This window comes from Nymphalis io, chromosome 5, assembly GCF_905147045.1.
Source record: "Nymphalis io chromosome 5, ilAglIoxx1.1, whole genome shotgun sequence".
Classification (NCBI taxonomy): domain Eukaryota; kingdom Metazoa; phylum Arthropoda; class Insecta; order Lepidoptera; family Nymphalidae; genus Nymphalis; species Nymphalis io.
The window spans coordinates 9,729,016-9,742,339 of NC_065892.1; the positions used below are offsets into that span (position 1 = coordinate 9,729,016).

The 13,324-nt window shown below is 29.9% G+C and overlaps 1 protein-coding gene across 1 annotated transcript; it reads right to left on the bottom strand.

Annotated features, from left to right (window-relative positions):
• Positions 1-424: 424 nt before the first annotated feature.
• LOC126768406 (uncharacterized) lies at positions 425-11,678 on the bottom strand. The gene is made up of 9 exons (XM_050486434.1): positions 11,667-11,678; positions 11,184-11,310; positions 10,807-10,981; positions 10,314-10,350; positions 5,995-6,141; positions 5,141-5,307; positions 1,646-1,772; positions 1,348-1,514; positions 425-604 (listed from the first exon to the last, which is right to left on the bottom strand). Exons 1-9 carry the CDS (start codon positions 11,676-11,678, stop codon positions 547-549), a joined length of 1,017 nt encoding a protein of 338 aa, XP_050342391.1. The 3' UTR covers positions 425-546.
• Positions 11,679-13,324: the final 1,646 nt, after the last annotated feature.

Genomic DNA, 13,324 nt, shown 5'->3' on the forward strand with positions numbered 1-13,324 from the left:
GCATATTTATATAGTTAAGCTGTTATACGCGTTAATGCTGATAAATGCGTTGAAGCCTAAATATTCATAGAATTCTTATAAATGTCAAAATTAAAAATAGCTACGTGTTACTTTTTAAAGTAATTTACTGCATAACAAATTAATCAGAGTGGTATAAATATTCATAGATAAACCTCAATTTAGAGCAAAGCATTTAATTTATATAAGCATAATTTATTCATTATTTTTATTTACTATATTATTTCGTATAGAATCAATCTTTTGTTAATTGTTTTTATAGTAGATGATTATGAATATTTAGTTTTCTTAAATAAAAATTGAAATAAGAAACAAACACAATATCATAGAGACAGAATTTTATTTACAGAGACCAATCATTTACTTTTTTCTTTAATATAATTTTGTAACAATTGATACAACAAGTAATATTATAGTACTAGTAATATAATGCAAGAAGAAATTATTAATAACAACATTTATAGAATAAAACATAAAAAAATATCGTTAAAAGATCACAGGACGCTTATCATAAATGATCCTCCACACTTAATGATGATGTTTCGGGACGAGATGATGCGTGTCGTATTTCACATCAGCATGGAAGCTGAAATGAATAAAAATTTTATTTAAAAACAAATCATGGTAGCTATGTAAATATTTTAATAAAGTAAAAAAGTGAAAAGTAACAGGATCTAAATATTTCATTATTGGGCTAAGGTTCTCCTTTTTGAGAACGTTTGAAGCAAACTCAATCACGCTGCAAAAATGCAGGTTTGTTGTGGATATACATGTGGACGATTTTCGACCGACACATGTAAGTTATTTCAGGAGATTTTTCTTTACCACCGACTATGGGATGAATTATAAACACAGATTAAGTACATGAAAATTATGTGGTTTTGATCCAACAATCTTCAATTAAGATCTCATTTGTTCACGTGGGTCATCTCGACTCGACTCGACATTTAACGTCGGCTTAATGCTAAGCAATAAATAAAGCTAGCTCATTTCGAGAATAATTGAAGTTACAACTTTTTGTTTGTTATTTATATTTAAACAATAATTATAATCACTTACGTGTAATATGTTGTATTATTATGTACCGTTACAATATGTATACATATTACATATTATTGTAAAATGTGAGGTGTTTGATTTATTTTATAAAAACACAGTGACGAAATTACAATTATATTAAACGATTGGTTGCTCCATAAGAGTGTTAAATTGTAGGAAACTATAAAATTATTATGCTATTAAATTACCTATGCTTTTTAAATACAGACTTTTACATATAAAATGTCTTGTGCTGGGCACTACCACTAAAAAATTACATAAGTGACTTACCCAGAGTGGTGATCACCATGGTAGTGAACTGCCCTTTCGGAGCCATCAGGCTGGTGTAGAGCGTAGTAGCCCTTCACAACATCGCCGTCACGGCTCTCGTGCTGGGATTTGATGTCACCGGTATGGTGGTCTTCTACTTTGTATTCGAAGTCGTATTTGGGATAGGCCTTAAAATATATCAAGAAGTAACATTGAAGAACATTTTTTTTTAAATACACTAGTGTGTTAAAGTTTTTATTAAATTCATAATAACTTACATAGTAGTCGACATGGTCATGACCGTGATCATGACCATGGCCGCCGTGGCCGTGTACAATTTCAGGATGTCCGTCATGACGAGAGATGTGTTGTGACGAGTAAGCAGATCCATGTCCGTGGCCATATTGAGCCACGACAATCGTGACGAAGGCAGCGAAGCACAACACCTACAAATTTAAATTTATCAAAACATGTTGTTGCTTATTCATGTGGTATGGAAAACACTTTCTTGCTTATTACTAAATCGGAATATTTTTTTAAATTTTATTCTTAAATGAAATACGAACATCATCATTATAAGCTTAGTTAGATGTCTCATATTATTAATGTGTTTTACAACCATATGATCTAAGTTACCCTTTAAACAACACAATAGTTCAAATTATTTTTGCTTATCATTAGAAAACCTGGACCTTCCCAGATATTACAACAATAAGGATATTACAACAAAAAAATAGAAAAAATATATTTTACCTTAGCGAACATTTTTATGTAGTTATGTATTGTTCTCGTCTCTAAGTCAAGAATTTAACTGATATTATTTTAACTAAAACTCAAGTCTTATATATCAGCCACAAGGGTAAGTAGCCGAGGTTTATTGATTTCACTAAATCTAATTGGTAGTTAAAAATATTGCATTATATATTGTTTACGTATATAGAATTTGTAAGCGTTTCGTAAAATGGTAATAATGGCTGTCGCCGTAACAACACTATCGTTAAATTAAGCTGTAATAAGTTGTTAATTAAAGAAATATTTTCTTAACGAATTTGTAAACAAATTCTTTGCGGTCTTAGTAACACATTATCTAACATATTTATCTATTATTTTATGCACCAGTGGTTTAGTTGTGCTTCGTGATTAACTCGATACCCATTAACGATCTTATACAATTATATTATTTTCGCTATATAATGATTTTAATCCATAAACTGAGGAACCTTAACGCAATCTGAATTATTTTTAAAAATCTGTAACTATTTTACTGCAAAACGTGTAAAGCTAAAATCAGAGACATAAAAAAATATGTATTTTGTTATTAAAAGAATTAATTAATTATTGATATTGACTTTTAGTTTATATACGACATTAATTTTCGTACATAAGCTATAAAAGTATTATTTTTCATTAAATGTTTTCAATAGGTGATTTTATCACGCGGTACCTCCGCGTCACTCAACTCCGATCACAATTCATCACGTGGAGGCAATTGAATGAGTTTTATAAAACGATAGGAGCGAATGATTCTCGAACATAGTCATAAAAAATATTTTTGTTGCTATTTGTATTTTATTATTTTTCTTTACTACGATATTGTGCCTCTTACTTATTATACCGCTATTGCGGACTATCGTTGGTTTATTCTCGATATAAGGCCGCAGATCGCGAGATCCTGTGTTCGAGCGGTAGGTCGATCCGATAAATTTTAGGTTATTAGTTTTTCTGTCGAAATATTGTGAGTAGCAGCCCGGAGTCTGGAAGTAAAAATGTATCCCACGCCTCGGAAAGCACATAAAGCTGTAAGTCATGTGCTTGATCTCTTTATTGTCGTGTACGATAAGTCATCCCATTGGGTCATGACAGCGAGGGAATAAAGAATGCATCTGCGTTTGCGCTAAAACTTGTGCACTAACACTGTGATATCATCGATTGATTTATTAAAATGTGCGCAGTGTGTACGCGTGAACACGCTTATAAAGTTAGTAATCATAATACTTGTAAATATAATTAATAGTTTATTTTGTTTTAAAAAACATGTAACTTTTTGGCTAAAACTATTTATAATAATAATTTACATACATCTCTTACTATTTAGCAGAAGCTATTTCAATTGAATAAAATTGTTATAATACAACAGTAATAATATATAATATTTTTAACAAAAAATATTATATATTATTTATATAATTCTAAGTACAATCCATAAAAGTGTATTTTTTTTTTGTAAATTGTGTGAAGATTTTAAAGATTTTTTCAGATCAGAATTTTTCTGTCTGTAATGGTATATCACTCAATATAAAAATGAAACAAAAAATGATGAAAATTAATCGAATCATATCGTATCTCTAAATGTCAAATAAAAAAAAAACCACATAAAAACATACTAATATTATAAATGGAAAAGTAACGTTGTCTGTCTGTTCAATTCATACGCTTTCACGGCTAAGCCACTGAGCTGATTTTGATGAAATTTTGTATGGAGCAAACTTGAAACCCAAATATGGTTACTTTTTGTACCTACTACCTGGTCCCTCCCCCTTACAAATGTACTGTTCTTGTTATTCATTTTCAAATTTCCTATTTCTTTTAAAGGTAACCTTAACTTAGTTCACATTTAGGTCATCATATTGCAAGACTATAATTAATTATAACAAATCCCACTATCTCATAAGTTGGTTTTGATTCAAAAATAAAAATGTACGTAAAACGGTTGCCATTAATTCAGCTGAAATTATAGTAATAACAATTTGAGTTGCAGTTATACTAAAAGGGAAAATTTAAATTGTTAATTTAGGCTGTAATTAATAACAAAATTCAGACAAAGTAATTCATACACAGGTGAGGTAATAAGGTATATATATAAAGTTAAAATTATTCGTGAGAAAACTACGATAAATATCTCATGTGAAGAGTGCATAAGGTTCTTTTTTATTATTAATGTCATTCATTTATTTCATATTATAGTTTGAATTCAATTTCATTCAAATAATTTTTAATTTAACTTTTTAAAAGTACCTTTATATGGCTAATATTTTCCGATCACAAAACGATTGTTGGAAGAATTTTAGTAGGATATAACATTTCGAACTATTAGGAAGAGATCTTGAAGTTAATTATTTATGAACATTATTTAATGAATAACCAGTTTATATTTAACTTCTAAAAGCTCACCAAGTATCACCGTATCGGTGATACTTTCTGTAGATCAAATTATTGAAATTATTTATTTTGTATGGCAATAAAAAAAATCTAAGGTATATTTATATATTGTTTATTTACAAAAATAAAAAATCAATCTTTAAAAAAAAACATAACTAACAGCTTTGTAGATACTAGTATGAATCTTCATAAAAAGAATCACATAATATTTTAAAGTAAATAACGAATAAAACGAGTTAAAAACATTCAATGGTGGTGTTTCTTAGGAACGATATGATGAACGTCGTATTTTACATCAGCATGGAATCTGTAAAGAAAAGGAAGTAAATTCATAAAAATTTGTATCAAAAAAAATCTTACATTAGAGTTGTAATAGAATATAAAAATGTTTATAAAGACATTTAAACAGCTAAGGTTTTAGCCAAAGCAATGCAAAGTGATATCTTGAACATCAAAAGACAATTTTTAATATTGAGTATTTGAAGTCAGTATTTTTTATTAAACTTATTTTTATTATTTAATTTTAGTTGTAGATCAAGTGTTATTGTTTTTACATAAAATATGGGTACGCTATCAATTGTATCAACGAGATACTGAAATGAAACAGGCTCAAAAGTAAACTTCTTCTTTTTTCGGTACAAATGAGTATTCTTACCCAGTGTGGTGGTCGCCGTGATAATGGACAGTCCTTACTGAGCCGTCTGGTTGGTGGAGTGAATAGTAACCCTTCACAACGTCACCATTGCGGCTTTCGTGCTGGGACTTGATGTCACCCGTGTGTTTGTCATGTACTTTATATTCGAAATGGTATTTTGGGTGAGCCTGGAACCAATGTTTACTTGGAAGTTAATACAAGCTTATACTACACAAATCTTATATACTATCTTCTAGGCAAGCGCGCTTCATCTAAGACTATCATCACTTTCCATCAGGTGTGATAACAGTCAAGCGCTAGCTTATATATTTAAAATATATATATAAACTATTAATGGCATAGTTCGTTCTAAGTTAGTTCTTCATAGAACTTCGTTCTGAGTACTATTACTGAAAGAACATGTTTTTTTTTGGAAATATATTGTACCAATATCTATATTCCAAACATTATCAAATATGCCACAAATTTTCAAAAATAGTAATCGGTCACTTTCACGCATATATACTGACACTGTAATTAAATACGACTCCTACGGTGTAAGAAGAGCAAATCAATTTAAAATATTATTTCATTGTGCTCACTTATCCTTAAAAAAAAACCAAGCGGATTTTTATTCGCATTTCACCAATGGACGCAGTGATTGATTAGGTTTAGGTGTATAATTAATTTAATTGTTGTGTAATTTGGCTGAAATATGACGATGAATGATGAAGGATGTCGGAAAAATAATCACGCAGACCGGGTATATAACAGAGTTATATGTATTACGATGTAAATGTTTTACGTAGGCCCTTATTCTACTCCTGAAAAGCCATATGGGTAGTTAGTACTTAATAATGCCAATGATTACTAACATGATAATCAACATGACCGTGGCCATGTCCATGTCCATGAACATGCACGACGTGAGGATGACCGTCGTGACGAGAGATGTGCTGTGACGAGTAGGCTACGTGGCCATGCGCTAAAGCAACAGTAGCGATGGCAGCGATACACAGAATCTGAAACAAAAAATAGGATCCATATAAAATACACACACTTCCTGCTGGGTAAAAATGTTTTCTTGTTTATTAAAAAGGTTTTGAGGATATTTTAACTGCCGTTTGGTGAATATATGTACTTGGTAGAATTTGATTCCACGCAAGTTTTCTTTCAATATACATATATCAATTTTAAGAAAAAACATATAATTGCAGCTGAGGATCACATAACGTTACGATTTTATAAAAAAATATGTAAAATTGGGCAAATCACTGCAAAAATATGTATTAGTAATTCACCTTGAAAAACATTTTGTTTAATTCTTATGAACACCTCTTGATAAGTTCCTATACCAAATGATACGTTCTAATAGTATTTCATGTCTTTTATATCTATAACAGCATGGTAATGAAAATAATTTCACTGTACGCAACTTCTAATAAATATATTTCAGCACGCTGTACACAGTATTTGCAATTGTTTCTCAATGGTGACACGTACGTTTAGCTAAATTTCTATAAAGCATGAATGACCGTTATGAGAATGAAAGAGGGATAAAAAACGCTTAACACTTTTTTTATCATATTTACGTACTGTAATTGATAAATGATAACAAATGAATTGGTTTATTCATGTTTGAAATATAAAACTTAGTCTGATAAATCATAATTTGTGTAGACCTTTTTTCTTTTTTAATATCTCAAAATCATCATATACATGAAGCTATTAAATGCCTTTGTATTGCGTGAGGTCGAAATACCCGTTTTTGTATGTATTTGGACATCTACCATGATTGTTTTGTACATTACTGTACTTAGTGTACATTGTGTACACAAACAATCGTACTTATATTAATTTGGATGTTTCCGGGTGATATATATTATTTCACTTAATAATCAGGTCTCTGATAAGCACTGTTGCACCTTATGGAACTTTTTTAAATATTATAGTTTTAGTTTTGGAGTGCACTAAAGAATATACAAGTATATAAAGAATATATAGAATTACTATATTATTATGCCATACATAAAAACTGGTGGTAGGGCTTTGTGCAAGCTCGTCTGGGTAGGTACCACCCACTCATCAGATATTCTACCGCAAAACAGCAATACTTGATATTGTTGTGTTCCGGTTTGAAGGGTGAGTGAGCCAGTGTAATTACAGGTACAAGGGACATAAAATCTTAGTTCCCAAGGTTGGTGGCGCATTGGCTATAAGCGATGGTTGACATTTCTTACAATGCCAATGTCTAAGGGCGTTTGGTGACCACTTACCATCAGGTGGCCCATATGCTCGTCAACCTTCCTATTCTATAAAAAAAAAACGTTTACATTTTGTAATAAGAAGATATTTAAATAAATGAATAAAAAATAAATCTTGTTATTATCAACATATACATACATACAATTTGATCACAATACGAGTACATAAAGAAACATCTCTCGATTTAATTGATTACAATATTTGTTTTAATTTATTGTTTCATTTGTTTATATCTTATTATTACAAAAATATTATTGGATATTATTATACATACAGAGTCGCAAACTAAGGTAGATAATTAAGACAACTAGTTTTAATATTGCACTATAATTTGTAATTTATTACTTGCACAATGCAATAGTTTTAGTTTATATTTATGGATATGGTTTGTAGTCGTAATAATAATGTATTAACTCTATTTCCTTAAACTACGTTTGAATGTTTCAAAACAAAAAACGAAACATTTTTATTTCTCCTAGGAAGCTTTGATAGTTACCTTATTCGGCCTAGAATTCAATTTTTCATTATTAAGTACAAAATTTAACTATCAATGTTGTGCTAAGCTTGGTTAGACTATTTATATTACTTTGTAATAATATATTATATATGTTAACCGATGCAATAGCCGAGATGGCCTAGTAGTTAGACAGCGTGAATCTTAACCGATGATCGTGCGTTCAAACCCTGCAAATACTACTGAATTTTCATATGCTTAATTTGTGTTTATAATTTATCTCGTGCTTGACGGTGAAAAAAAACATCGTAAAGAAATTTGCATGTGTCTAATTTCATTGAAATTATGCCTCATGTGTATTTTACCAAACCGCATTGGAGCAGCGTGGTGGAATAAGCTCTAAATCTTCTCTTCAAAAGGGAGAGGAGGCCTTAACCCAGTAGTGGGACATTAACAGGCTGTTACTGTTCTGTATATGTTAACAAAGTAGAAATGGTTACTGGAAAAAGTATACCAAATATGCTTTCAACAAGAAATTATATATTGTTACACCGCTTACTATTGTGACCTCGACAGATCTATTTTTATTTTGTATGATTTGTTTATCGGGTTAAAACTAAAGCGTATGGTATTATTTATTTCGATACGAAATCACCACTTTTACCACCACAACGACAATCATATTTAAATACACAATTAAACCGAATCGACCGAGCTCTAATAATTAATGAATTTAAATTAATATTTTTTTTTTGTTAAAAATGCGTTTCTTTCAGGTAAGACACTATTTAAATAAATTTAAAAAAGCAAAACATTATCTAAATACCATATTGGAATCAAATCGTTTCATATACAAGAATTACTCATTTAATAAGATATTATATCCTTTTTGGTTATTGATGAAAATATTCTTGATATTATCAATGTATTGTCAAATAAGGGACGTAGATGTAACGTCTCCGTTTACGTAAATACAAGTGATGGTTCAATTTCCAAAAAATAACGTAAAAGGTTATACATTTTTAGGCGATTCACGTCTGTGCAAGTTACTAACTACCCTTTGCACTGTCTTTTGTTCATAGCATTATTATTATTTTTGTTTAAGTATAAATATATTCTATTTTTACTCATTCGGTGTAGACAATATTGCGTTTTCTAGTCTAGGTTAAAATTTGACAATCATTTAACAGTAGCGTTAAATGTCTTTAAGATACCAATGTTCGCGCATGCGCCCGTGACCGTGAACGTAGCTAAGTTCAGAGTCAACCTAGTTTTTTTTCAATCTTTTATATAGTTTCTTTTCTATTGTTATTGTACCGTGTTATATTTAATGTACCGTGTATATTAAAGGTTTGTTATATATAGCGTGTACTGACGATTTGACAGACTTGGGTTAAATAAAAAAAATAATTTAAAATAAATATATATATCGTGATTATAATTGTTTGCTAGTATGTAGTATAGAATCATATAAGTAGCGCTATAGTAAAAATATCTTAATTTATAGACTTAAATATTCACAAAATAAATATAAATTTTGATTTAATTCCAATAATAAATTTACATATAAATAGAGAAACGCTTGTGGTCGACCTATTGATACATATACATATAAATGTATGTATAGTGATTTAATATAGTGACTTTATATATATATATATATATATATATATGTCGCGGATATAATGCGATTCAAATGGATTGCCATCTAAATGGCCACCATTGTCGCCCAACATGTTGATTTGGTTCAGTCAGTGCGCACGTCCGGCGCTGGCGCTGTCCCGAGAGCAAGAGACCAAGTGTGTCACTCGACAAACGATCACACGCACTACTGACAGATACATCATTATATTTTTATACTTCCGTCAGTCGGCTGTATAATGAAATAGGTACCCGTCTTTTATTTTCACATCTTGTCGTTTGACCACCTATAAGTCAATCGTCAATCACGTTGTGTGGTATTAACATTCTAATAAAATAAGTGACGTCGTATACCTGCTTAAATTGATTATGTCTAACATATATATTCATCTGCATTTATTTGTAAATCATAATTTTAAGTCGATTATATACTTATAGGAATATATGTATTTCTATAATTTTATTTCAATATTATATATTTTTTAATGAATTTAACTTTTTTTTTTACTCTGGAAAAACGCATTAAGCGTGGGGGAACCCACGGGAACAGTGTGTGGGGGGGGGGGGGTAAGGAAATGAATATAACTTATCATTATGGTATGATTACATAAAATGTTAATAATATTTTTGAAATACGAAGCGATAGGAATTCAAGGAGTTCTACAAATTATTTTGCAAAAGTTGATGAAAGAAAATAGATGAATAGAATGATGTTCCTTTATTCGTATAAAACATATAAAATATTAATCAACAATACACCAATGATAATGGGTTAACAAGTTTTTATATTTGGTTAACAAATATTCAGTCGTGGTGGTAATGTTTAGGGGGAACGATGTGATGCGTACCGAATTTCACGTCAGCGTGGAAACTGTAAAAAAAAAATTATAAATTATTATCCACATAACATGTTGAGATATTGAAGCGAAAAACAAATGAAAAGGAATCTAAACATAGTTATCATTTAATATTTTTTGTTATATATTTTAAATTAGCAAAACTAGTTGTTAAATTATATTAATTGATTTCTTATTAACCATATATCTAAACAATTTTCAGTTGATCATTTTCGTGATACTCGTAATCTTATTTAATAATATCAGGAATACTTTACTAGCAAAATAAAAGCCGTCTCTAATAGGATCTAACTATATGATTATAAAATATCAGATACTATACGACCTAAAAAATATAATTGAAATTATTATATAAACAAATATTAGGGGGCAAGAGAAAGAACGTAGTATAGATAAAAAAATATTTCAATAAATAGGTATAAACTTAAAATACCTTTTTTACACTATTATGAATGGTAGATAATATTTACCCGGTATGCTTGTCGCCATGGTAATGCACCTCCCTTTCAGAGCCATCAGGCTGGTGTAGAGCGTAGTAGCCCTTCACGACGTCACCGTCGCGGCTCTCATGCTGGGACTTGATGTCGCCGGTATGGTGGTCCTCAACTTTGTATGCAAAGTCGTATTTGGGGTAAGCCTGAAAATAATATTCAGAAAAATTATTAAATAAACTTCAGAATATAATCCGATGATGAAGATAATTGGCGTTTACTATTTTGTGACATATTGACATTAAATTATCTAATTATTATTCCAAGACAAATACTCACATAATAATCAACGGCGTGACCATGTCCATGTCCATCGTGCCCATGTCCATCGTGCCCATGACCATCATGCCCATGACCATCATGCCCATGACCGACATGAACTATTTCAGGTTTACCATCATGGCGAGAGATGTGCTGAGATGAGTAAGCGTGGCCGTGCTCATGTGCCACAACAGCGGCGATGAGAGCGGCTAAACAAAACACCTGAAACCGAAAGAGCTAATATTTTATTATTGAATTAATATTTGGTTATTGAGCAATATTAATAAATTCTATTTAACATATTAAATTTAATATTTAACAGATTAAAATTAAATATTTGAAATCCAGGTGACTTCAGATGGTCTGTTCTTTGAGCAGCCCTCAAAAAACGTTTACTTTCGCTACTATCTACTACTATCGCCTTTTTAAGCCAAATAAAAATATTAAGTATTTTTAAATGCCCTTTTTAATTATAGTTTGAAAAACTCTTTTTATTTGCGCATTAATCACTATTTTTATTGATGATGACACTTATTCTTATCACACTTTCACTTAATCAAAAATGAGGGTTTGAATACCTTGGAGTACATATTGACTTGATTATTTTCTGTTCAGGATGCTAAGTCAAGCTGTGAACTGATACATTTCAGTCATAAATCACGTCTTTTATATCTATAACTAGAGTATCTATCCAAGGTAATGTTGATTTCACTAATATAAGTAGCATAAAGCGTTAACTGCATACTTTAAGCAGCTCGCAATAATTTCGTAAAAACCCAACTAAGAACACTCACTTATCATATTGTTGATAGTTTGTAAGCAAATTTTTAAATTATGCAAGTCATTGCGTAGGTTTAATTATGTTGACAATGGCTATTATACTATTATTGTAAATTACACAATAAAAGCCCGTGTCTAATAAATGTATTTATATTTTTAAATAAGAAACATTAAGAGGAATATCATGCCTTTTCATTTTTTTAAGAAATTAATAAGGCAATATACACAAACGTCTTCCTGACCGATTTTAGCCACAGCGGCCAATCTCAAGGAAGATTAGCTAACTGCGCGTGACATATAATAGACCACAAGTGTGTGCGCAAACATACTTCTGGAAAGAGTTCAGGCGCAGGACGAACGGCTTTACGTGCTTTCCGAGGCACGGGAGTGTACACACTTCTAACTTCGGACACCTTACTGGGAATCTTCGACATACAAACTTTTTATCGGCCCGACCTGAGATTTGAACTCAGTACCTCGAGATCTGCGGCATTATATCTAGCCACAAGACCAATGAGGCAGTCAGTAATAAACATTATATAATCATCATAAAATCATTTGTTTTCGTATTTTAAAAGTTAATAAACTAGACAAATGAAGTTGTATGTGGTAATTGTGAATGCCGTTGAAATAAGCAGTTTAAACATAAGTCGTCATAAAACTGAACTAATTTGCCGAAGTATTACTTAAGTATTAAATTATCTTATGTTACAAATGCTGGTGTTATTTCTTTCATTTTTTGTTTAATTAGTATTCAGAAGTCTTTTATTTTTTAGGTTCTTTTATTTTTTTGTATTACTTATTTAAGATAAAATAATATCAGATTAAAACATAAACAATATTTTTTATAATACTAAAATAGTAAAAATTGCTAATTACATTTCTATGTCTATTAGTATATTTCTAAATCTATTTTGATTTAATAAAATTATAATAACAATGAATAACATTGAAAATAAAGCCATAAATATTGTAATTAACGAGTGCACTAATTTCATTTATCATATTAATAACATATAACAAAATAATTTGAATAAAAAACAATAAATATTAATCAATTAAAAAATTAAAAATTTAAATTGAATTATGATAATAACTTTAAATACATATTTTCATTAATTTCGTAAACTAACATGCTAACATCATATGTTTTTTTTTGTATAATTCGTTTAACGTTCGCGTGTAATCATAAGAAAATAATGTTGAACTAATATAAGGTAATAATGTAAAATTAAGACTATTATGTTTTTAACATCTTCACAGCGGATACATAATATAATTGTATAAATACATGCATTTACGTGCACAGTATTTAGAAATCGCCTGTAATAAAGTCCAATCTATTTAATATCGAAGTTTATTGTTTATTAAAACTCATTATCACTAATTACATCATATAATAGCCTATAAATACGTTCAAGTATTTAAAAAAAATGTTTGTTTTTGTTTACATTTC